Below are 27,402 nucleotides of genomic sequence, written 5' to 3'. Positions count from 1 at the left end.
TTATTATTTATTATAGCCATATCCCATAACATAAAATTTAGAAGCTATGTCAAGCCCCTTTGAGAGGGAGACTAGCTTAGACCTAGTAGATATCTCTTACTTCCTCTTTTCTGGACTTCTTCTTTTCAGCTTCCAACACTTCTTCGGTGATATGGGCTTCTTCTCTTCTTCTAATATTGTCCCTTTAAGACAATATTTTCTGTAATATCCATAGCATTGAATCTCAACTATGCTCTGCTTTTCTTTTTGAGGACCAAAATTTTCCAACTTCCTTTCCTTCCAGCAAATGTTTGAGTCCTTAACCTTCAACACTTTTGCCCTCAACTTTTCTTCTTCTATCTTGCATAGAAATCACAAGTTGTCGAATGAGGTAACTTTCTTATCCTCGTGGATATATGTTACCTTGTTCAACAACTAGTGCATTATAGATCAATGATGATTATCATCTTATCCCTCCCAGATCTCGTAGTTGAGATCTTATGAAGATATTCCTTCATTCTCTGATACCTTCAATTTTGAGTAGATTAGATCTCCGTTATGTGACCTTCTTTACCGCATGTTCAAAGAATATTCTTACGAGTGATCATGTACATCTCTTTGATGTCTCCAATATTGCTATATGAGGGGACCTTTCATAAGAGTCCCTTTTCATCACTTCAGAGGAGACCTTTCCATTGATATGTTCAATGACTTCACTTTCTTCGAGGACTTTGGTGATGGTTGAAGAAGATGTATTAGTGTTCCCTCTTGGATGATCTTCTTCCAAATGAAAAAACCTTTCTTCAATAGAGAAGGTTGTTCCTTTTGATGAGGATGATTTGTTGCTTCTTCGGATGAACTTCTTCAAGGACAAGGAGAGGATCCTTGCTTGCTTTATAACCTTGAAGGTGATAACAACGCCTTCTCGCCTTCAATATACTTTGACTTCTCTCGTAGTGTAGATCAGAAATGCTTCTAGGGTTTCGACTTTCTCCAAGAAGATGTGATCTTCATCTTTAAAGTCCTTCGAGCTATCTTGTAGACAACTTGATAAGGGTCTTTGTGGCCTTTTTTATGACAACTATAGAAACAAAAGCTCTTTCTGTTGTAGACTGCATGTTCGATCTAGGTTTTGATTCTTCAATGTAGATCTTGATATTTTTCTTTGATAACCTTCAACTTGCTTTGATGCTCTTCTTGAAACTCAATCCTTGAATGTCTCATTGATTAGATGCCCTTCCTTTGACTTCAGCACCTTAGCTCTGATTCCATGTTGAGAAATCTAGGGCATTAGTATTAGATGATTTCTCTTTCATTAGTGACTGCTTGGGAATGCTTTTTACTTCTTTAGGTTAGGATCTTCTTACTAGTGTTCTTCTTCATCAACTAGTAACTAATGCATTAACAAAAATACACAACAGACAGCATGTAGGTTATAAGCCAGGGCCAAAACCTTTCACTCTTTAAGACAAAACCCGCACAAAGTCTTCTTCTAGAAATTCCAATTCACGAATACCAAGACCCTTGCCCTAGTAGCTTCCGCAAGACCAAGACACACGTCCTCTTCACTGTTAGTCTTCTTCTTCGATTCTCTTCCAATTCGATCTTCTTCGCATCTAGATCTTCCATCATGTGATAGAACTGAGATCTTGTCACATACCAGTGATTATTTTCCTGAGATAGCACCGAGTCCTTTTGTTGTAAGACAAAGATTATACCAAGGTCATAACTGTGGTATTTATCAATCTGTGATCTCCTTATTATAGCACCGAAACTCTCCTTCAAAATTATTATCCCTGAGATTAGTCCTTAGACTAATCCGAACTAATCTCTACATCTGAACTCCTGTAGCCTTTGATACCTGAAACCTTCAGAGATATAGACACGAACTTTCCTATGTTGTTACCTATCTGAAAACACAGTGATATACCTTACTGTCTTTACTTGTCTGAATTATGAACTCGTGTAGCCTTTGATACCTGAAACCTTCAGAGATATAGACACGAACTTTCCTATGTTGTTACCTATCTGAAAACACAGTGATATACCTTACTGTCTTTACTTGTCTGAATTTTGAACAGTGACTTGACATCCGAACTTCTCCATAGCAATGGATCACGGAAACAAGGAATCCTCAATTTTTATATTAACTTTGTTCACCGAAATCTCAGAGTGATGCGAAGTCTATTCACTGTGTTTATGTGAAGAGCCTAGCCTCCTATATCTAGGTGTTCGACCATATATTAAGCCGACATTACCATCTGAAAAGGTGTGACATTTTAGGTGAGCCGACATAAGCTATCTTCTTCATACTACAGGCCGACATCAAGTCAAGGGGATTGTGCTTGTCTTTTGGAGAGCTTTCTAGACGCTAGATTGACTCATATACATTTTACATATGCTCAAGAGCTCTTCATACATGACATGACCTTAATGACAAATCCTAAGGCTCTCAATGGGAGCCATCTAAAATAAAATCACTTGCTCATGAAACCCATGAGGCAAGGCTTACAAAAATAATTGTATTTCCTTTATTAAATCATTTACAAAAATCACAATTACATGTCATTATGAAGACCGAACCTGGTTACACTTTTCAACATTTATTTCATGTTGTTATTGCTTTATATGTTCAAAAACCTGAAGAAAAAAAATGAATATATTATGCATTTTATATGTTTGTTGATATTTGCCGATATTTTGCCGATATTTTTGCCGATATTGTCAATAAGATGTTTTCTGGACCCTCGTCGATATTTTGTTGATACCTATATTTTCAACACTGCATCAAATAACTACCAAACAATGAAGATCAATGAGACAATAGGACACAAGATATAGGCTATCAGCTAGGGCCAAAACCTCTCCTCTTGAGAGGAAAACCCACAAGAACTCTTCTCTTCTTATAGAACTTCAAATGATGAATTCCAAGACCTAGGACCCTTGTCAAAGTCCCCTCCAAGACCAAGTCAATCCTTCCTCCTTGATGAGCTTTCTTTTCTCTAGCAACTCTGACCCCAACAACTTCTGCAACTTCAACCTCAAGTAGTTTCTTCCGCAATTTCAAACCCCAACAGTTTCTTTTGCAACTTCGACCCCCAACAATTTCTTCTGCAGAAACCCTAGCTCTTACACGTGTGGATAAGATGGTGATTTATTCTTCTTTTCTTCTTCGCTTGACATGGTCCTTTCGTCTTAGAAACTCAACTTGCAAAGTATGTCAATTCGAGCACTAACTTGACTTCTGCAATTTGATCTTTAGTTGTTGCAATAGATGCCCTAATTATTTCCCATGTCTGAAGGATAGTAGCCCAAACAAAATCCCAAAACTTCGCTTTCTCCTTCACCTTCTTTGTTAATATTTGGCTTCCTTTCTAGTCCTCTTTTCTTCTTAGACCGAACTTCGTGAGAGCTAATTGGATGATCTTCAAATGAGGTCGAATTCTTCTTATATATAAGCTTATTTCTAGGTCGAATTGTTGCCTTTTGGTCGACTTGTCCACTCATGAAGGCTAACTTGTTCTTCTGATGATGACAAGGTCATGGAGGGTCTATTTGACACTTTTGGCTTTACATAAAGTATCTTTACAAGATGTAACATCCCCAAATGGGTCTTCCATACATGACAACGACTCAATTGACTTGTAGACTCAATGACAAGCCCTAAAAGCACTCAATTGGTGCTTGACCTATAAATAAATTTTCCTTGAGCATGAAACCTATGCCTCAAGAATGACAATAACGAATTTATTTTTCTCTTATACATAAAAACATGATTACATATGTCATCATGAAGACCGAACCTAGTTACATATTTCAACACTCCCTTTTGACTAGGGAGGCATTCATAATCCATGCATGGTACTTGGACATTCTCAAACTGAAGAATTCTCATAAGAAAAGTTGGATTGGTAAGCCATCTCAAAAAATTTTATTTCAGCATATCTCATTGCATCTCATCATATCAACCAGCATTGTCACATAGCAAGGCCTTGACTAACAGCTCTCTCTCTACACAAGATAAAGCACAATGCTAACGAGACCAATGACTGTTAGACATCGTCATCATTGTCTCTCAAGGCACATATCCCACCCAAGTGTTCAAAGGGTATGTCCTTTTAGGATAATTCTTGTCTTGGAATAACACATCCTCAAGGAATTTTCTCTTCGACTACTCTTACCAATTGGATGCCCTACCACATCCTCAAAGAGTATCGGAATCAATCTCAGATGCTTACCTAATCCTCCAATCTTTCTTCATAACATGAAGAAAAGAATGATGTGTCTATCTCTCCCTCTCAACTAGGGAGGATATACTCATTCCTATAAAAGGAATATACTCAAGCTCCCTCCTAACCAAGTTGTTGTCAATGTTCCCTCTTAACCAAGGACTTGTTTCTAACAGCAGCTCTCTTCTCTTTAGTGGAGATCATGGTACTATCAGTTTCTTGTAGGGCTCCTCTTCCCAATGTCATAAACTTCATCTTCTTCATCATGGAGCCTTCATCTTCTAGATCTTCTTGTAGGGCATCGACCATCCATCATTTTCCGTCAACAAACCAATAGTCATGTCATCCTTCTTTTCATCGGAAAGAGATCTTCCAATCCACATTCAACTTTCCTTCATATAGCTACCTCTTCCAAGTCATGTTTCTTTCAGGATCTTCCATCTATTCCCATGAGTACTAATTGTAGGTGACATCTATAACTCTCTTTCGGTAGTCCTATTTCAACCCAACCAAATGTTGTTCAAAAATCAAAATGAACATCAAATCAAAGTTACCTTTTTATGAGGGCCTTTCGTCATGACATCAGCTTCTCGCAACATCAACATCCTGCACATGTATGAATCCATCTCCAAGGCATATATTACCAAAATTTTTTCCTTTTCCAACATACCTATCAAGCTCTTCATACCTTCTTCTTCAGACTTTATCAGAGTGATGCCATAGCTAATTCTTCTAGTTATCGGACGTTGATCACTTATCTTATGTGACAATGGTTGCATTTTTCACATATTGCTTCCCCAGGATTTTCTATACATAGTTCCTTCATCATTGTCAACCACTTCATGTTCCATATGAGGTCATATTATGTTGATTTCATCATATCAATATCTGAACAAGTTCAAGTAATATTGTCCTCATGAATTCATGCATTTTCCTAAAGAAAGAGATCCTTATTTTCTGATGATGCTCATGATATAGAGCATTCACTCATTGCAACCACATGATGACATGACTTTATCTATCTATTTCTAAATATATACATACCTCTTCCTTCATGTGGTCATCTAGACTTCCTTTCGCAGCTACCTTTCCTTTGAAGACTAAAGTACTTCAACAAGCTGGCATGCTGCACATCTTTGTCATCATACCTTACTAGTGGATGCCACATAAGGTGGACCGTAGACTATCAACGAGACACTTGCTTCTTCCAAGTAAAGGTGAACATTCTAATGAAGATTCCAATGTAGGATTTCGATTATCCTCATCCTACAAATGCTCCTTAATAATGATGATCTGTGATGACCTTTCTATCTTCTATCATGCTAGATGACTTTTCTTCCAACCATATCTATTGTTGCTATGGTTTTCCTTGTATGCTTCTAATGGAGATGCCATGAATTACTTTCTTTCTATCATGATGACTACTATAACCATGTAGACCTCTACTTTAGCTATTCTTTCAAACTTTTAAGATGAGGTCATCTCTATTTCAGCTATAATGCATCCCATCATTCTTGTGATGCTTCCTATCATAATAACTATCTTTTACAAAACTGAAAAGAACTAAGTGAATGAGATTATCTCAGTCATAGTAGAGATATTTCACTTCCTCCATCTTTGACTTCTTCTTTTCAGGTTCTTCCACTTCTTCGACAACATGGCCTTCATTTCTTTCCTTTCTTTTCTTGTTGTCCTTCTTATGTTTAGGACAATGTCTCTTGAAAGGCCCATATTCCTGACATTCATAGCATTGGATCTTAGACATATCGATCTTCTTCTTTTTCATGAGTACCAAATTTTCCAAACTTTCCTTTTCTGATAGCCATGACAGCAAATGCTTGAATTTGTTCATTTGATCCAACATCACTTTTTGCTTTCAACCTAATTTCTTCAATCTTACATAATGACCAAAGTTCACTGAATGGGGTGACTTCCTTCTTTCCATAGGTAATTGACACAAACTTGCCCCATTCATCAAGTAGTGTATTGAGCACAACGGTGGTCATTTCTATGTCGAACATTATTTCCCCTAACTCTTGTAGTTGGCCTCTTATTTGTGATACCCTCATAAGGTATGAGGTTATCCCTTCTTCCTTTGATACCTCAATTTTGTACAGCTTGGTTCTCAAAGATATCACTTCTACTGCAGTGCTTACAGAAAATAATTCTACCAACTTTTAATACATTTCTTTCGATGTCTCCATCTTTGCTACATAAGAGATGAGTGAATCCTTGATTGACTCTATATGGATTCTTTGAGTTCTTATTTCCCCTTTCATATATTTTGTTAGTGCTTGAGATGGTTTGGAGACTTTACCCTTGACATATTCAATAACTTCATTTTCTATGAGGATCAAATCTATCCTCTTCTTCCATGTAAGGAAATTTGATGACCCAACCAATTTATTGCTTTCCTTGCAGAATGAAGTCATTTTGATAGTAGATTCAAACATAGATATAAAGATACTTACTTTTCAAGTGAAGATGCTCCTTTGATAATGATATCTTCAACTTGATGTCTTGTTTTAATGATGATTGATGATGTTTGAAGATGACAATACTTCTTCTTCTAGAGATGTCTTTCTTCAAATATACTTGAGATGTGATCCTTTCTTCAAAGAGAGGGAGATCACCTTGATTCCTTTAATGATGATGATAATGCTTCTTCTTGCTTCCTTGGGATGTAGAAATGTAGAATATGGAGACTTTCTTCAAATGTGTAATCCTTCTTTGATTGAGTGGAGGTAAGGTCCGTTGGAAAATTAGAAAGGCAAAAATATTTTCTTATGATGATGATTACTTGTGATATTCTTGTGTTCTATTAACTTTCTTATGTTCTTCTTTTATCTTTGTTTCATCAAGCAATTATCAAATACAAAACATGAAGATCAGGGACACCAGATGTAAGCGGACAGCTAGGGCAAAACCCCTATATAGGGGAAACCCATTGAACAACTCTTATTTCAATAGTTTCACAAGACAAGACGAGATAATCGAAGACTTTTTGACCTAGACACAGACTTCGTCCAATCACCAAGTCAGCCCTTCCTCTTCAGATGATAACCTTCCAGCAACAACTTCGACCTTGCAGCAGCAGAACTTCAACCTAGTAGCAGTAGTACTTCGACTTGGTAGCAATAGCAGAACTTTGACCTCTCCAACAGCAAAACTTCAACTTCTCCAGTAGCAAAACTTCGACCTCTCCAGCAGCAGAACTTCGACCCCAGCAGTAGCCCAGTAATTTCGCATGAGAGAGAGATAGCCCAAAAACTTCGATCTTGTCCTTCTCTTGCAATTCTCCTTCTTCTCTAAGAACTTCGCATGTTTTCTGTATTGAAATTCTTCAGTAAGTGACTAAATGGATCGAACTGCAGTTCTATATATAGCCTCTTCTATGGGTTGAATTACCCTAATGTAGGCTGAATTCATCAAGGGCCGACTTGGTGTGGAGGTGACAAATGACTTATTTGACTCAATAATAATCCTTTTTACATGATTCAAAAGCCCAAGAAGGATCTCATAAAATAAGCAATGACTCTAATGACTCCAGATGAAACCTAGAATTCCTCGATGGGGACTTTGACCTAAAACATGGTGACCAAAGCATGAAACCCATGCTTTAATAAGTCATAATAATAATAATAAAATTTTATTTTTCTTTCTTTTGATAAATACATTTCATTATGACTCATACAATTATGAAGATCGAACCTAGTTACATTCTTCAACAGGGTCCTTCTTGAAAGTAGAGTCTTTGAGGTCTTCTTCTCGATGTTGCTTCTAGATGGTATGATCCTTGTGGTGCTCCTTAGAACCTTTTGATGATAGTCCTTGAGCTCGACCCTCGTGTATCCTTCTTCAAGTTGCCTTATCCTTCTTGTTGTAATCACCTTAGCTCTAATACCATGTTGAAAAATTTAGGGGCAGCTAGATTAGGCGATTTCTCTTACTTTAATAACTACTTGTAATGTATTTTTGTATCTTAACTTGATTACCTTCTTCTTTCTCTTGATTATTATTAGTGTTTTCTATCATCGAACAGCTACCAAACAATGAAGATCTATGAGACAATAGGACACAAGATATAGGCTATTAGCTAAGGCCAAAAACTCTCCTCTTGAGAGGAAAACCCACAACAACTCCTCTCTTCCTATAGAACTTCAAATGACGAATTCCAAGACCTAGGGCCCTTGTCAAAGTCCTCTCCAAGACAAAGTAAATCCTTCCTCCTTGATGAGCTTTCTGTTCTCTAGAAACTTCAACCCCAACGACTTTTTCTGCAATTTCGACCTGAGGAGTTTCTTCTGCAATATCAACCCCCAGCCATTTCTATTGCAGAAACCCTAGCTCTTGCACATGTGGAGAAGATGTTAATTTTTCTTCTTTTCTTCTTCACTTGAGATGGTCCTTTCTTCTTAGAAACTCAGCTTGCAAAGTATGTCATTTGGAGCCCTAACATGACTTCTACAATTTGATCTTTAGTTGTTGCAATAGATGCCCTAATTATTTCGCATGTGTGAAGGATAGTAGCCCAAACACAATCCCATAACTTTGCCTTCTCTTTCTTCTTTGTTAGGTATTCGGCTTCCTTTCTAGTCCACTTTTCTTCTTAGATCGAACTTCTTGAGAGCTAACTGGATGATCTTCAAATGAGAACGAAGTCTTCTTATATATAGGCTTCTTTCTAGGTCGAATTGCTTCCTTTAAGCCGACTTGTCCACTCATGAAGGCCGACTTGTTCTTTTGATGATGACAATGCCTTGGAGGCTCTATTTAACACACATGAATTTACATAAATTTTCTTTGCAAGATGTACCATGCCCAAATAGGGTCATCCATACATGACAATGACTCAATTGACTTGTAGACTCAATGACAATGCCCAAGAAGCACTCAATGGGTGCTTGACCTATAAATAATTTTTCCTTGAGCATGAAACCCATGCCTCAAGAATGATAATAATAAATTTATTTTTCTCTTTTACATAAAAACATGATTACATATCCAAAACTAGTTACACATTTCAACATGATGCAGCCCACCCAATGTTGCAAGAACCATTCTTGCACCCACCCCGCAAATCTGGAGGCGGATATGTGCCCCGGATGAATCCACCATTAATCCTCCGGCAGAACTGTGACTCCGCCAAAATTTCGTAGTTCTTGGAGAGAGGCAGACGGTTCTATGGACTTCTTCTTCTTTTCTTTTTTTTGAGGGGGGGTGGCGGGGCTGAACTTGGATTTAGGTGGGGTTCAAATGAGTTAAGGGTGAGTTAGGGAAAAGAGAGGATGATATTAAAAGGCATTCCCCCCCTCTTTTCCTAATTCATGCATTTTTGGAAAGAGCTTGGAAAAGAGAGGAGATACCAAGCTTTTGAGATCACATTTGTGAGAGGTTTGAAGAGAGCTTAGAGGAGTGAAGGAGGAGGAGCTTGGAGGAGTAAATAAGGGTTGTCATCTACAATAGCTAAATAGGTAAGTGCAAGCCCCAAATTCCCTCATTTTCTTGTCATTCTTGTTTCTATTTTTTCTCCTCTATCTCCTACTCTTTCCCATTCTTCCTTCTTACTCATTTTATGTTGAAATTCTAATGTTCTATGTTGTAACAATCACTCATTACAAAACTTCTTTATGTTGCAGTATTAGATAAGCAATTGTAGATAGAACATAAATCAAATGCACAATAGAAGACAACCAAGAATACAATGAGACATAGAGAATTTAGGTCCAATGACCAAGGGAGAACCCACTGTTGAGAAATCTAGGGCATCAATAGTTAGGTGATTTCTCTACTTATGATAATTTCTTGTGATAGACTTTTGCTTCTTGATTAGATCTTCTCTTGTTGAAGAATCTTGGGCAATTAGGTGTAGAGTGATTCTTCGGGACTAGATAACAATTTGTGAAGTCTTTTTACTTTTCTTGTCTTTGTTAGCTTAATCTTCTTCTTCTCTTATTAATGCATGTGTGTGTACTTCATCAAACTGCTATCAAAACATAAAACAAGAACACAAGATATTGGCTCTTTGTCAGGGCCAAAACCTCTCTTCTCTTGAGAGGAAAACCCTTTGGTAAGTTTTCTCTTATTGAAGCTTCTTTCTTGATCAATGCCAAACCCTAGACCCTTGACTAGAAGATCCTCCAAGCACAAGTCAACTCCTTCATTTCTCTGCACTATGTTTCCCCGGCACTTTGTCCACCTCCTTCCAACAATTCGTTCCCCGGCACTTCATTCTTCCTTCGACTGTTAGTAGACCTTCTAGAAGAGATACTTATCTTTTGTACTTAGTGATATCCTTCACCTAACGATACTCCTTCCTTCTCTTGATCAATCGAGTCCCTTCTTGATGTATAGTGTTAGGCTTAGTGTGACAGCACTAAAGCCCTAATTCTCGCACGTCTGAGAGGTACCCTAGAGAATTAGGGTCGTTTTACCTTCGATAGAGAGAGACTTCTTTGCTTGACTTGAGAGGCCCTGTAAGCCTAATTTCTAACCCAAACAATGATGAACATGTGACTGTGACCTTATTGTTGATATAACCGCCAGTTGTCCTACCTTTTCTCGCACGTGAGACTGTATTAACCATAGAAAACAATCCTTAACTCTTCAGTGATGACTTCTCCTTCTTCGCTGACCTTGGAGACTCTTCTTTCGTCCTTCAACTATCCTTTTCTTGCCTCCTTACTTTGCAAATTTCAGAGATGTGAATGTGTTGTCTTTAGAGGAGTGGACAGCCTCTATATATAGAGGTTTGTCCCTCCTTTAGGCCGACTTGACGGTTGACTTGTAGATTGCAGGCCGACTTGTCTTATTTAATTTGGATTGCTTCTTTTGATGGTGCCACATGCCTGGAAGAGACTTGACTTTTCTTGGAGGTGTCTTCTTTCACTCTAATACATAATTATACCTAGAGTAACATGGCCTTAAGGTCTTCAACATTTTCTTTTGACTATTTGACTCACCTATACCACTTTAACTTGTGCTAGACCTATTTCAATGAGCAAGAAACTCATTGACATATATTATAAAATAATAATATTTCTTTTCTTGAATAAATAAAAATGTCAAAAGTACATTTATGAAGACTGGACCTAGTTACATATCCTTCAACACTCCCTCTTAACTAGGGAGGTATTCATACAACATTACAAGGTGTTTGGCTATGTTTCAATCTTGAAGAATTCACATAAGAGAAACCGGATTTGCAATCCATCTATTATAGCATCATAATAACCAACATTGTTTCCACAACAAGGCCTTGACTGACAGCTCTATCTCTCAATAGATCAAAGCACAATGTTGGCGAGACCAATGACTTATAGACACTTTAGTCATTGTCTCTCAAGGTACATACCCACCCGAGTGTTCACTGAGTATGACCACCTAGGATTATTCTTGTCTTGGGTTCCCAACCCTCAAAGAATATCAGCCCTCTTGCCTACTCTTGTCTTGGATGCCCTACACATCCTCAAAGAGTATCGGATACCAGATGATTACCCAATCCTCCCATTCTTTCTTCCCAAGTGAAGACAAGAATGTTGTGTCTATCTTGTGTCTACATTTCCATTCATGGCCTTCATCTAGACTTACGGTTGTTAGTCCTGGTCTAGTGCATGACACATGACATGGAAAAACACAATTGTCACTCCTTTGTAATCAGGGGTGATTCAAAACTCCCTCTTGATCAAGGACCTATCAAAGCTCCCTCTTAACTAGGGACTCTTTCATTCATCAGCAACTTCTTCTTCGTGGGTCCTTCAACTGCTTGATCTCCTTCCTTTCTTTGATGTCATGAAGTCTTTGTTCGAACTTCTTCTAGGTAGGGCACCATCCATCGATCACTTTCCTTCCTAGTTTGTCATGTCATTGCTTCCTTCGTGGAAAGTGGCTTTCTTGTCATACATCAAGTTTTCTTGTCATCTGGCTACTCCTTTGTCATCTATCCATGCTTCAGAATACTCTTCTCATGGATGCTTTGTTGTACTTGCTTGTTTACATGCTTCGACCTAGTAGCCCATCATGACTTCATCTTGATATTGCTTCAACATTAAATGGTGCTTTTGTTGGATGGCTTCTTCATCATGACATCTTCGTAGAGTAGAATCAGTTATCTGCATCTTTCATATCTCCAAGGCCTTCATAGGTGTCAAGGGTCCTTCCTTCCTTTGTCAGAGTTGTCCTGCCTTCTTTCGGGAGATATCTTCAATGTTTCATTGTGATCATGGTGTTCTTCACATGCTTGATCTCTTTCTTCATTTGCTTCTTCTTGGATAGATTGGTCAACCACCTTATGCTCCTTGTGAGAGCACTTCTTCATTGCTTGCTTCCTGGACTAGTCAGCATTTCTTCTTGCTTCTTAGTCAGCAATCTTATACTCCTTATGTGAGCATATCCTTTTGTTGACCTTCATTGCATTGTAGTACATGCCTTCAAGCATGTCCTTGGTGAAAGAGATTCTTTCATACTTGATCATGTTATAGAACTATTCCCATGATTCAATAATATACATATGATAACATGACTAAACTTTGATGCATACATACCTCATATTGATTCTCCTTTGATCATCTTGACTTTATTTGATTGTTCATGGTGTGGCCCTTCCTGCTTCATCTTAGCTTGCTTGCACATCATCCTTTTCTTGAATCCCATGAATGGGACTTCCTACTGAGACATCTCCTTCTTATTCATGAATCTCCTTCTGAAGATTCCATCATAAGATCTTGAAGACCCTTACCTTGCAAATGTTTCTTTCCTTTTGATGATGGAGGTCTTCTAAGATTCTTATTCATGATCAATTTTCTTTCATAGTGGATGAGGTCCTATTCTAGGTATGCTCCTTCTACATGAATATCTTGAGCTATGTCCATCATGCTCCTATATTCTAGAAGATATTTCTAACCATGCATTTTGTTCTCATTTATAAATGCTCTTTCTACATGAGTATCTAGAACTCTATGTACTTCATGTTTCTAGATTCTAGAATATGTTTCTAGCTATGCAATTTTATTCTATTCCTACATGCTCCTATCCTACTCAAAATTTTGAAAGAAGACTTGAAGTAAAGAGTTTGACTTAGTCATAGTAGAGATCCAGAGGATCTTCCTTCTTTTGCTTCTTTTCTTCTTCTTTCACCTTGTTATGAAACCAGCTCACAAAAAGATAGAAAAGAGAGATCAACGCCTTAGAATTCAGCCTCTTCGAGGGGGCAACCTCCTTTACATTACACAAATGAGCAATTCTTGGATGATTCAAATGACAAAACCTCCTTTCTATATATAGGAGTCTAAGGAGTCACAATATAACCCAGCCGACCTAACAATAATAATATAAAGCCACAAAAATAACAATAGAGAGATTCTATGGGGCACAGTAATAACAATATGGGGACAATAGGGGCACAACAATATTAATAAGGGATACAACTACAATAGTAATGGGGTAATCACTAGTATTATAGGGACCCAACATGCCCCTCTCCTTCAAAAAAGTGTTGTCCTCAACGCTTGAGTAGTTCTGGATGCTTCTGTATAAAATTCTCATCCTCCCATGTGGAATCTTCAGCGGATAAGTTCTTCCACTTGATAAGATACTCCGAAATTGATCGATTTCGTAACTGTCGAGTTCTTGTTTCTGTGACTGCTTCTGGTTCTAATATAATTTTTCCTTCCTCGTCAAGTTCTGGCAATATTGTTTGAACTGGGAGCTTGTCGCCTATAACCTTCTTTAAACATGAAACATGGAAAACTGGGTGCAATCGAGAAGCTGCAGGAAGCTCCAATTTGTATGCCATAGTACCAATCTTTTGCAACACCTTGTACGGACCATAATACTTTGGTGATAATTTATTATCCTTCTTAGCTTGTTTAAGAGACATTTCCTTATATGGTTGTAGCCGTAGGAATACCCAATCACCTACATCAAAACTTCTTTCACTGCGATGTTGCTCTGCCTGCTGTTTCATTCTAATCTGTGCCAACACGAGGTTATCCTTTAAGAGTTGAAGGACTTGTTGTTGATGTTCGATGTGATGTTCCACTGCTTGAACCTTAGAATTTTCTCTTAAATATGATGTGATGGATGGTCGCTGATATCCATAAAGTGCCATAAATGGGGTCATTTTTGTTGTTGTATGGAAGGAAGTGTTATACCACCATTCAGCCAGAGGCAACCATTTGACCCATTATGTCTGTTTATCAGATACAAAGCAACGAAGGTATCCTTCCAAACATTTGTTTACTATCTCAGTTTGCCCATCAGATTGAGGATGATAAGATGAGCTATGAGCTAACAGAGTACCAAGACAAGAAAATAATTTTGTCCAAAAATTTCCAGTGAAAATGGGATCTCTGTCACTTACAATAATCTTTGGGTTTCCATGTAGCTTTTGAATTGTTTCCATAAATGCAGTAGAAACTGTACTGGCTCTAAATGGATGTGATAATGAACAAAAGTGTGCATACTTGGTAAGTCTGTCAACTACCACTATGATGACACTCTTTCCCTCAGACTTAGGTAAACCTGTGATAAAATCCATTGAAACCTCCTCCCAACGTTAGCTTGGAATGGATAAAGGTTGTAATAGACCCGGTGTCTTAATTGTTTCAACTTTATCTTGTTGGCAAACCAAACATTCCGCCACAAACTTTTGAATATCTAATTTAAGGCCCTCCCAAAAAAATTCCTTCTTAACCCTGTGGTAAGTTTTTAAAAATCTCGAGTGCCCTCCTAATGGAGAAGTGTGCAATTCCATAAGAATCTTTTGTTTTAGCTGGGAATTCTTACAGAGGTATTTGTACCATAACGAATCATTTTGCCAGCTAAATGTATCAGACGTACTGGAGTCTTGTTGTAACTTTCGAATAAGTACCCACACTTCTTCGTCATTCTTCCATTCCTCCCTTGCTTCGTTTATCCAATCTGGTTGGATAATAGAAATGGCGCACAACAATGCGTCCACATCCTCATCCTTTCTTGAGAGTGCATCTGCCACCACATTTTGCTTCCATTTTTTGTAGATGATTTCAAAGTCATAACCCAACATCTTTGTGACCCACTTTTGTTGCTTTTTGTGCAAGTGACACTTGTTGCACTTGGTCTCGTAATTTTGATATATCATGTTGCATTTCTTCCTCTTCTTCATAAGTCATGCTAGAGCTTTCAGGTTGCTTACTAGGTGTTTGCATTTTCTTTCCTCAGGGCATCAACTACCGATTCAAACTAATTTTTCAAACCAAGCTTATGCAAAAAATTTAAAAAACTACACACCTTTTTTCACTTTGTAGAAGCTTGATATTGAATATGATGTATCTCTGCAATTTCGGATCATTCAATTCTGAAATTGTGACCTGTAGTAGCCCTCTGTGTCCTCTTTCCAATGCCACCAGTTTGATCCAAATTGGATTCTCCAAGGAAGATTTATGCACAATCTCCCAAGATGACCTGATTATAGACTAGTTCAGTAGAGCGAACCTGTACGACGTGCCACGAGTCACTGTTTCGACCTTTGGCTCTGAAAAAGATATACAAGAAATTAAAATCCGTCCTCTTTCTGTACCTTCTTACGAAATTTCAATCCGATACTCAGAGAGAAAGTTATGACGATTTTCCCCAGGTCACCTGTTTGGAATGTAATTCAGGAGTCTGCAAAAAGACCAACTTCCTCAAATCATATCTCCGCAAATATAGCGTGAAAAGCTCTGAAATTCAGACCCGAGATTCAGCGCGATTTCTTCTCAAATGGGTTTTTTTTTAGCTTCTGAAACGTCGCAAAAAAAAAGTTATAGCGAAAATGCCACGATGACCTGTTTGGAGGAGCGAAACCCTAGAATCCAAAGCTCTGATACCAAATGTTATGAAACTAGTTCACAAAAAGATAGAAAAGAGAGATCAACGCCTTAGAATTCAGCCTTTTCGAGGGGGCAACCTCCTTTACATTACACAAATGAGCAATTCTTGGATGATTCAAATGACAAAACCTCATTTCTATATATAGGAGTCTAAAGAGTCACAATATAACCCAGCCGACCTAACAATAATAATATAAAGCCACAAAAATAACAATAGAGGGATTCTCTGGGGCACAGTAATAACAATATGGGGACAATAGGGGCACAACAATATTAATAAGGGATACAACTACAATAGTAATGGGGTAATCACTAGTATTATAGGAACCCAACACACCTCCTGAGTCATGTGAGCTTCTTCCCTCTTTCCTTTGTTGTTGTTGTCCTTCTTAAGCTTAGGACAATTCCTTTTGTAGTGTCCATATTCTTGGCATCCATAGTGTTGGATTTTGGACATGTCTTTGTTGTTTGTTCTTCATGGACCAAATTTGCCAAATTTTCCCTCTCTTGGCCATGGTAGCAAATGCTTGTACCTTTGATCCCACATCTTCCTTTGCTTCAATGTTGGGCAACCAAAAGGACGTGCTCGATTTTCAATTGATCAAGCCTTTTTTAAAAATATTCCAGCTTAGATCAAGTCAAATGTGGGAACATTGGAGCATTTCTTGGGTTGTGAACACATCCTTCAAGGTTTAACAACTATTTCAAGCATGAATCAAGCAAATGTTGGTCATTATTTTCAAGAAATAATAATTTATGAACCTTTTCTTCCCTAAATGGATGGATCAATCCATATTTTTGTAGGGATCTATTATTACTCATTGTACATGTGGCCTTGACCACCTTATTTTATTTATTTTTAGTTTCTAGAAGTAGACTAGATTAGAATTTCCTTGCTAGATCTAAGGAAATCCCTCAAATAATATCATTTAATATAAAGGAAATTCCTTACCTCCACTCTATAAAGGAAGGACTTCCTCATTTATATTTCATGGTTAGAGAGTAGGAGTATTCCTCTCCCTAAGGCTTCGTGAAAATATTTCTTGGTTTTTATTGGGGTTACAAGTTTATTATGTGATGTAGGTATCGACTTAAAAGGTTTTTTTCTTGGTTCCTTCAGCAATGTTATAAAGTGTTTAAACTTGTAAGTGATTCAAGATCACCGCAAGGCTTAGTGTGATAGATCTACAGCATTTTAAGATGTTTAAAGTTGTAAGTGATTCCAAATCACCACAACACTTATTGCGATCGATCTACTAAGAGGCAACGTGTCACATGGAAGGAGAGATAAGGGTGTTAAACCTCATCTCATCTTTTTTTGGTGTGAAGTAATCATCAAGCCTCTTTGCTAGGCAAACCCTAAGGATGGTTCCCTTAGTAAACACTATGTTTGTCTTATGCACAATCGGTCCTAAGGCTAAAGGCATTCTTATTAAGGAATCCTCTCTAGTGGTTTTTTTATTTTGCAGTTTACAACCCACCACCACCACCAAATACATTATTCCGGGTAATTGACCTAAGGAGGCTCATTCTTCTTGATATCCTCTCATCGTTAATAATCCCTTGACTTCATCACCCTTGAATATTGGCACTGATTTTCTAATCCCTCCATTGTCACTATTTCCTTTTTTCCCTTAGATCCAACTTGATCATTGCGGTTACTTGTAATAACACGTTGCTCTTTATTGCTTATGACCTAGAGATTTTTAGGGGAGCCCCCTCGACCCTGGAGGAGAATCAACCTAAACAGGAAAAGGTAGGTTGTTGAGGTGACAGTGGGTGATAGTGGGTGACCTATCGAGGCTCCACTTGGACCGGACAGTGTGGGTTGGAGCTATCACTATTCTAGCATACAATTTGATCAATAATAGGGTCTATGTAACATAACAAACAATGAAGCAGAATATTTGGTGGTATTGCAAGGATTGCAATAATCGAATGCATGTGGGGTCAAGCAAATCTTAGTTTTAGGGGACTCTTCCATCATCATTTGTTGGCATTATGAATTAGGTGTTGTCCTTGATGGCAACCTACCTGATGAGTTGTCCTTGATGATAACCTACTTGATGAGTTGTCTCTTGATGGAAACCTACTTGTTGAAGATGTAAACAGGATGTGACAAAGTGTTTTACAAATGTGACAGAGTGTTTTGGCAAAGGCATAGCAGTTTAGAGGCAGAGGTATGATAAAGTTGAAAGTTCAAAAAGTATACGCAGGTTCTGTTAAGAAAATTTGTGTACAGACGCGAGTATGAAGAAGCAAAGGCACGTACAGTTTCCGCACCATGGTATTCTAAATACCAAGGGTCCTTACCATGGTATTGCCCTGTGGTATTGAGCCCAGCAATGGATGTTTTGATCCCGTCTAAGAAAACCATCAACTGGAGTATGGTTTTGACCTATGGTATTGAAAAAGGCTAAGCTATATAAGGTGATGAAGATCAAAGTGGTCATTTGTGTGCAAAAGTGTGCAAGTGATAGAAATTTTATCAATAGTTAGATCTGAAGCAAATATTCATGTTATGGGCTATTGATGCTTTGCTTGATCTAAACTAAGTATGCACCCGGAGTTTGATGATGGATCAGATCCAATAGATCTAAGATGACAATCATGGTTATGGGATGATTTGATTTGTGTTGATGGTGTCTTAACACATGATTTGTCTGTGTATGTCGAGATCTGGGTATATCTGAAGTTTTGTGTTGCAGTGAAGATTTGATTCTGAACTTGCAGATCTGTACGCAGGTTTTATAGCCTGCATGGCACGTACACATGCGGGTGTGACACTGGTAAGTCGTGTGTATTTCTTGATCTATACGCGGGTTTTTTTCTTGAAGAGCGCGTACACACGCGGATATGATTTGAAGAAAGCGCGTACAAAAAGTAGGATTTTGATAAAAAAAAATTGTTGATCAGTGAATCAGTTTCTGATGTGTTTCTATTGTCTGTCAATGAAGTCTTCTTGATGATCTGTGCTTAAACAGTGATGGTCTGATTGTGAATTGATTAATTGAAGAATGTTGAAGTTACTTGTTGATTGAGATTGAAGATCAAAAACAGTGTTGTGATTGGTTCAAAATGTTGCAGTAGATATGAGTATGATCCAGTGTTTGTTTCAGAATCGCAATTGTTTAGTTTTTAGAGGTTTAAGATCTGTAGGCAGGTATGATTCATGAAAGGCGTGTACACATGCAAGTTTTCTACTGTAAAGTACCATATACATTTTGACAGATGGTTGATCAGGGTTTACAGTAACAGGATCTGGTTTTTGCGATGTATTCTAAGTTGTTTGGTATTCTGATTATAGTGATCTAACTGTTCCAGTTGGTTGGTTAAGTTTTTGATTGAGTTTCAGTTGATTGGGTTTCAATGATTGGTTGATTCAGTTGGGTCAGAGATTGATGATTGAGTTACAGTGATGAGTTACAGTTTGATGATTGATATTGAGCTTAAATGTTGGTAGTGGGTCCAGTCTGAAAATTTGATGAAACGTGGCCTACAAATTATGATGTGTTGTCACGGGTGGATCCAGTATGAAAATTTATGAAACGTGGTCCCCAGAGTTGAGGGAGTTGAAGCTTCCTTCCAGTGGTCGATGGTAAATCATATCAGGGGGTTGGAGCTCCCTTCCAGTAGCAGCTAGAGAACGAGTGAAGGTTGTAGCCTTCTGCAAGTTGGCCCCTGCGTACTGATACAAGTTCACGCCAATACAAGAGCCAAGGGGTTGGAGCTCCCTTCCAGTAGGAGCTAGAGAACGAGCAAAGGTTGTAGCGTTCTGCAGGTGGGTGCCTGTGTACTGGTATGAGTCTGTCTTAGTACAAGATTGTAAAATCTTTTCTTTATATTTAAAAGAAGATAGAGACAACAGCGGCAGGTGGTTTTTTCCCGCATTGGATTTCCACCTTAAATCCTGGTGTTTATGTGTGTTGCTTATGTGTGATGGTTTATTCTGTTTTTAGTGCACATGGCTACTCATTATATAATGTTTAATAAAGTATTGATGCACTGGCTCAAGACAAACGGAGGAGGAATTAACTAAAACATAAGTTTATTGGATGTACGCTAGTTGTCTTAAGAACAGTCGCATATACACGTGGGTTCCCTTCAGTAAAGTCACGTACAAAAATCAGAATATGAAATGAAAAGTTAATGATTTGAAAATACTGATTCACTCTCCCCACCCTCCCCTCTCAGTATTTTTCCCAAGATCATTCACTTCTCCCTTGAGTTTTATAACCCCATTCAATTGGGTTAAAGAGAATGATAAAACAAATTCAAGGTTTGGCCGTGCACTATGAATCCATTTGTTGCTTTCAAGGCTTGCAAATCATAAATAAAAAAGCAGGATTTTCTTGCCAACGAATGTGCTCAAATCGAAGAGGGATTACCAAGTGAAAAAATGGGGGATGCAAAGCCCACCACCCACTTGAATTAATCGTGAAATATTAAGGATCAAGTCATAATGGATTAGTGGAGAAGCATGCAAGGTAGACAGGCCATAGAATTAAGACCCCCTTTCTTGTCCCCAAGTTCCAACACTGTGCATCAACCTGACAGCAGAACAAAATATATGGACATGTGCTAGTTGGAGTGTGCAATTCTGCTCCAATTATATTTCCAATTCTGGCAATTCTGCTCCAACTTGAGACTAAGAAAGAGAACATCTCAGCATGGTGAGTTGGATCATTGTCCTGGTGGAGATGTCAGTGGCATTTGGACCTTCGTCTGGCTTCTAGCATGGTCCAATGCCACAATTGTAGAATTGTCATGTGCAAGTTAGTGGATATACAGCGGCAACTGCAAGTTTATGAAAAAGGGATGGCTGAAGATAAAAATGAGCTGACTAAGGCAACCTTACAGATGAGTCAATGGCACCAGATGTAGGAAGAGAACCTCTTAATGGAAGTTCAGGAGAAAAAGAGACATGTTTGAAAATATAGTACAAATTCAAACCATGTGGGTGACGAAGAAAGAAATGCAAGAGTTCACACAATGTTTGGAAGTACTGGCACTACAAGAAAAGATGCTGGTGAATGCTAGGATTGATGGTATTGAAAATCTGCTAAATGTACGATGAAGGAAGCTCAGCATACTGCATCTCACTAAACACATGAGGGGACTCTGTTGGGTTTTTGAGCTGTGGAAAAGAGAAATACAGAACCATCGGACCTTGCAGCTCATCCAAGAACAGAAACCAGCAAGAAGAATCAAGCTGATGAATCCCAGGCGCAAGAAGGATCTCTCCATAAGCCAGCCTTCTAAATTTAATGTTAATGTAGAAGATATTGCATGCTTTTTCTTATTTCAGGCAAATATGTAAAGCAATATAGTTGCTACTTCAGAACTTTTGGCAATAGCTCTGTTAGATTAATGTTTGTAGGAACCTGAACTTGAAATTACTCATTGTTGACAAAATAAAAATTAAACAAAAAAAATGAACTAAAACTAATCACCTTAAGGATCGAGATACAGATAGAGAATGTTTGAGTATGCCCAATACAGACATGGTTCATACCATAAAGAAATATATGGAGGGCAACCAGGTAGACTCCAGGGTTGACATGCTTACACATGAACGATAACACAAATTCTGTGTCTTGTTGTCTTTTGGAAGACCAACGAATGTTCTAGCTGTGGAGAAACGAATGCTGTCATTTACTAGCTAGCTATATATATATATAGAGAGAGAGAGAGAGGAATAAAACTGTCTTCTTGGAAGTTAAAACTCTTGTACTAGGAATGTAACCTAATATCATAGGCAGAGAAAACTGGCTATTTTTGTCCACTCGATCGCAATTCTATAAGAAGTCAAGCCAGAGAAATTTAAAGCATAGATTGTTTAGGAAAGAAAAACATTGCACTAAATACTACCTGCTGCACCTTCGCTGTCTTTGGCATGATTATCATCCCCTTGTCCATGAACAGATATATGCATGTGTGAACGCTCCTTCCACTTCTTGTATAAACCACCACTGCCAGGCTTTATCATTGAACCGCTTTCAGTTTTCACCTGTGAGAAGTAGAAAATGTTTATCAGTGGGAGATATTAACTTTACGTTTATGAGCTTCAAAAGCAACTCAACTTATACATTAGCAATAAAGAATCAAATATTATATTAATGTTGAAGGGTAACGACAGGACATTTTGACCCATCTAAAAAATTGAAAGTAAAAGAAAATTACCTGGAAATAAACATGTAAGTAGAAAACCAAACACAAAGATATAGAGATACATAATCACCTGGAACTAAATGTACAAGCATAATAGCAAGCACAAATATACACATATACATAACCATAAATCCAATATGTGTCCACAACCTCACAGGTTTTCTGATTAGACTCTCCAAAGTTTGCTTGAATAATTCAGAGGTAAGATTAAGACTATAACAGTGTCTCCCGTTACACCCATAACCAAATTAAAGGGAAGGATCGTTTAATATGTTTGTCCCAATTTCAGGTGCTCTGTACCCTCAGAATTGAGACTCGCTGCCAATGTCACACACTCCTACCAGCTTTTTTGTGCAGCGTACACCACTACGTAGTGCACTAACTGTTCTGTCTTATTTCATTCAGATCAACACAGAGCTTTCCACCCAGACTGTCACGCATAGGATAGGAAAGTGTCATTAGTCAATCCCATTGACCTGAAAGTCTGTACCAGTAAAAAAATGACCTACCTAATAATAAATGTAAAGCATCACTGGTTCGAATATTTAAGCTCGCATGCAAATAGTGTGTATCCAAAAAAGAGCCAGTAGTATCTCCATCTAATCCTATATAAGATTGGGCATTGAAACCTGACTTGGTCCTTTGTTTCAGGTTCAAACGAGCATAGTTTGCATATCGAAAACCAAATCTATAAAATGATCTCTCTCAACTCAAAATTGGCCCATCCACCCAAAATTGCCCTAAAATTTAAAACATATCCAAATACATATGATACATGCATCGCCATTTAGTAAGATGGGTCAACATAACCATCCAAAATTTGGACGAATGACAGAAAGAAATGGTCAAACATTAGCTAGCAGAAAGGGGTCAGGACAGGGGAGATCCCATCTGTGATTTTCAGTGCTGTTCTTTCCAAAGGCAACCCCAGAGCATTGGTGGAGAATCAAGTGAAGGGAATCCGTCAGTGCTGCATGGTGCAAATAAGGGGCAAATGCAGCTGTGGCAAGAGAAAAATGTCTTAAACTACAGGTGCCCGGTTAGAAAAATTCTCCTTTCTAATAGAGGAGGTTGTCATGAAGCCAGTGTGCCACGTATAGTAAGTTTGAGGTGGTAGCTGCGATGATAAAAGTTCTGGAGACACGAAACAGGAAACAGAAGAAAATGAGTTTGTAGAGAACAGAATGCTAAGAACCCAAAAAGGAAACAACAAAGGTTTTAGGATTTCTAGGCCAGCAATGGGATGATTGAGACCCTATTTTTTATTTTAACTTAAAACAAACAAAACAAAAGATGAAAAAAAATCAGCATGTGGAGTAGGAGACTTCAAGGAGCTTCCGGTCGAGTTTTTAGAAAATGCAAAGAAACAGATCAGCAGTTTCTAGAAATATCCAAGGAGTTTTCATGTCAGTTTCTAGTCCCCAGAAATGCATTTGCATTCCTGCCTGACCAAAAAAGATTTCCAGGTATAACTGCTATAAAGTCTCAATCTAGATGCCCATGCAAGACAAGTGCACTCAACTCAGCATACCAACCCCAACTATGCCCCTTAGAGACAAGTGATACAGACAGAAAAAGCAAATTAGTAAAAGATACATGTCACTCCTACTCATATCAAACATGCCCCAAGTATTCAAGGTTCATAGGTTGGGCTGCAGAGACAGGTGGATGCAGGTAAAGCAACGCCATTTTTGCATACTCTAGTGAGAAAGAAAAGGGAGATTGCATACTCTTTTTATTAATTTACTCATAACCAGACATACCTAAACTTTAAAAAGGCAGTTTATATAGATGCAGGTGCCACGAGGCATATGACATATAAAAAGTACCATCATGCCTCTCTGGATGATAATGGAAGTCACAGTGAGAACAGTTGCCTTAGGAGATGACAAAGTACAAATCATCAAAGACCAAGGACAATCCCAAAGGAGATGACTATTATAGCTCTTAAAGATACACTTACTGTGTTTACGTTATGCACACCAGGCCTAAGAAGAAGTCGTTCTCGGTGAGTCAGACTGCAAAGCAACAATTCCAGCTTAAATCAGATAAAGATAGATGTTTCATAAAGGAGAATGGAACCACTACAAAGTTGTTGCAGAAAGGGTGGAGAATAGTCTCTAGGGATTTGCCACTGTGGCAACAGGACAGCAACCATTAGCAGAGCTGTAAACAAATTCAAAATTCATCTCTAGATCAGACAAAGATGTTTTCCTATTTTGCTTCATTGCACCAAAACCTTTTCCAATCCAGAAGCTTTGAGGTGCAAGTCCCCAGTTGATGTGCTAGCATTCTCCTGCACACCAGTACTAACATCGTTTGTGTTTTTGGTCTCATGCCTTGCGGGCCATCTTTGGCTTGTGGATGTTATTTATCTGATGTTACAAGGCTATATCTTCATAGAAACATATGCCAATGTTGGGATTACATTCCACATCAATACTCCTCTTCTCAGTTGGGAGTATGTGAACACCGTCATTGGTTGTGCGTGTGTAGTGCAAAATCCCACAATGTTAATTTTAGGTATGTTCTATGCTTGGAGCAATTTACTTCAATTTTTCATATTAACCCAATGTCAATATTCAGATTAGCAATCACATCAGCATGATAGTAAAGTGCAGATAGAACATAAACATAAACAGTGGAAAACAAGCCAAGACAAGAGGACACAAGATGTGGCACCAGCCAGGGACAAACCCCAATGTGGGGAAACCCTTGATCAAATCTTCTTTAGTCTTCAATAGTTCAGCAGAGAGATAGAGATAGAGTACAATGAATTAAAGTCAATACTGACTTGCCAAATAGGAGATCTAACATCAAAGATCTTCACCATAAAGATGATACAATGAAGTTGCAAATCTGATACCAAGGACTGCAGTTCTGAACTCAGGTGAGGGCATACTTATCAGTCCTCATTCTTCAACTGGTTCTCCAAGGTGATTACACCACCATGCTGCTCCTTGCTAGCTGACTAATCCTCAACGCAATACTACTAACCCTTGACAATGGCTCTGTCCATCTCTTATTACAGCAACATCATACAGCCCTCCAACAGTCATTAAAATAGCATTTGATCTCAGCAGTATTATCTCACAAGACAGCTCCTAGATTATGCTGATGATCTGGGTATATATAAGCCCTCAAACACCCATACGAAATACTTGACTGTGGTTTTATGGCCTTCGGCCTAACTGTTGAAGTTTCTAAGTTTACTTAGTTAGAAACCCTCCAAGTTATTTACAATGTAAATACTAAAAATAAACACTAGTGCATGCTCAACATATTACAGATCAGCAACTAAAAGAAACAAGAACAAACACACCATATGAAACCATTATTTTTGGACTAATGTCCCTGGAAAACCCCAATGCGGAAAAAAAAATGCAGCTATCTAAGGGTTTTCTTATTAAGCAATATCAGAGTACAATCTGGGTGCCGAAACTGGCCTACCCAACAGAGAATTTCCTTGGCAGTAATACCTCTCAGTTTCTGACAAATCTACTAGCTGAAACCCCGGATAATCCTTCCGGAAGCTACTCAGCACCAATCTGCCCCAGAAACCCCAGCGTCTACCCAATCTGGACTGCGTCAACCTCTCCTAGCCCAGCGCTGGCTCTACGTCAACTCTCTGAGCCTCTGTGTCAGCTACGCTGGCCCCTCTAGTGCTCTACGCAGCACTTAGCTGCTTCTGCATGGCCTTGCGTGAGAACTGGCTACTCCTGCGTCTCTCTCTCTGGCTGCTCTGCTGCTCTCCCGGCACTATCTCTACCTCTCTGTCTCTCTGTACTCAATGCCCCTCAGCTACTCTCCAATCACTGATTTTATCTCTCTTAGCAAACCTTGCTCTAGAGAATAGAATGACTGATCACTTTGGTGTGTTCTCCAAGCGACCCTCAAGCCTGCTCTTATACTTTTCCTGTTGACCTCTCAACGGCCGAGATTAAGTCCCTAATCAACGGCTAAGATTGGATTTGGCTTGATCCATGTCTTTTGAACCATTCTAACACAGTTTTATATTGATCCACATTAATATTTTAATTTCCCTAAGTTTAAATTTAGGGACTCCATTAAAAATATTAATTATTTTAATATCTCCCAAACTGTTTAGAATTTGCCCAAACCCTTTCTACGTATTGGAGATCTCATGTGCCCCAACCTCTCCACCAAATTTTGTGGCTAGAGCACATCCGATGCTACCCCAAATCAACACTATCACAGAGTTTTCTTGTAGCTTCCAGGCAGCATAAACATTATTCTTTGTTACCCCAACAGATCTGTTCCACTGCTCCTTTAACTCGGCCTTCTTACAAGAAGAAACTAGCCTCACATAGTCACAAAAGGGATGCCCAAACAGTCCCTTAATCCGTGCCTCTTTCACGTTGTTAGCAGGGTTCCTTTATGCTACGTCTAGGGTTCTTTTCTTGCTGCAGCTAGGGCCTCCTTAAACCTGTGGCTAGGGCTTCTTGACTGCAGATTTAGACCTCTTAGAACAGCGGATTAAGGCTCCTCTTGACAGCGAGTTGGAACACCGAATTGGAGCCTCCTTTGACTGTGAATAGCAGCCTCTCTTTGACTGCGGCTTGCTGCAGATAGGAGCCTATTTGAACAGTGGATCAGGGCTCCTCTTTACCAGCAAAATAGGGCCTCCTTATTACTGCGTACAGGGCTTCTAAAGCACCTTCACAACTACGGCTAAGACTTCTTTTAGACCTACAGGTGGAGCACCTTTGCACTGTAGCTAGGGCTTCTCCTTCAGCTGCGTAATAGACCTCCTTTACTGCGGCTATGTCTCCTTCCTTTAGCACTCGTGCTAGGGCAGCATTAGACCTTCCTTGACTTTGTATGGGAGCCTTCTCTTTGACTGCATCTATTTCTTTTAAATATGCGGCTAGGGTTAGATCTCCTCTAGGACAACGTATAAGGCTTCTCCTTTAGACCTCTCCTTCCACCAAAACCCAAACGAGTGGAGAGAGGTCACAAGAGATGTGATTGTGTGAAAATGACTTGAAGACCTCTTCTATTTATAATGCAACGTTGAGGATAAGTTGGGGTAATTTGATTGTTGGCAACCTTGACAAATTGTCAATAATATGAATAAATTCATATCTCCATAAATACATGTCGGAATCGGATGATATTTAGATCAATCCTACACCTCTTGAAGACAGGAATCC

The 27,402-nt window shown here is 38.6% G+C and overlaps 1 protein-coding gene across 2 annotated transcripts in view; it reads right to left on the bottom strand.

The window, feature by feature from the left end:
- The window catches only part of LOC149248691 (putative DEAD-box ATP-dependent RNA helicase 29), a 211,009-nt gene that overhangs the window by 16,486 nt on the left and 167,121 nt on the right, over nucleotides 1-27,402 (bottom strand). For both annotated transcript variants that reach the window (XM_089458516.1, XM_089458517.1), the window contains exon 10: nucleotides 21,929-22,067. In XM_089458516.1, the coding sequence (XP_089314642.1) occupies nucleotides 21,929-22,067 (139 nt within the window). The remainder of the gene's footprint in view (nucleotides 1-21,928; nucleotides 22,068-27,402) is intronic.

This window comes from Pinus tabuliformis, chromosome 7, assembly GCF_031772625.1.
Source record: "Pinus tabuliformis cultivar Carrire ecotype Pingquan chromosome 7, CPIR1, whole genome shotgun sequence".
In the NCBI taxonomy this organism is placed as follows: Eukaryota; Viridiplantae; Streptophyta; class Pinopsida; order Pinales; family Pinaceae; genus Pinus; species Pinus tabuliformis.
The sequence above is the reverse complement of the archived record's forward strand: the minus strand, read 5'-3'. Positions and strand labels throughout refer to the sequence as shown.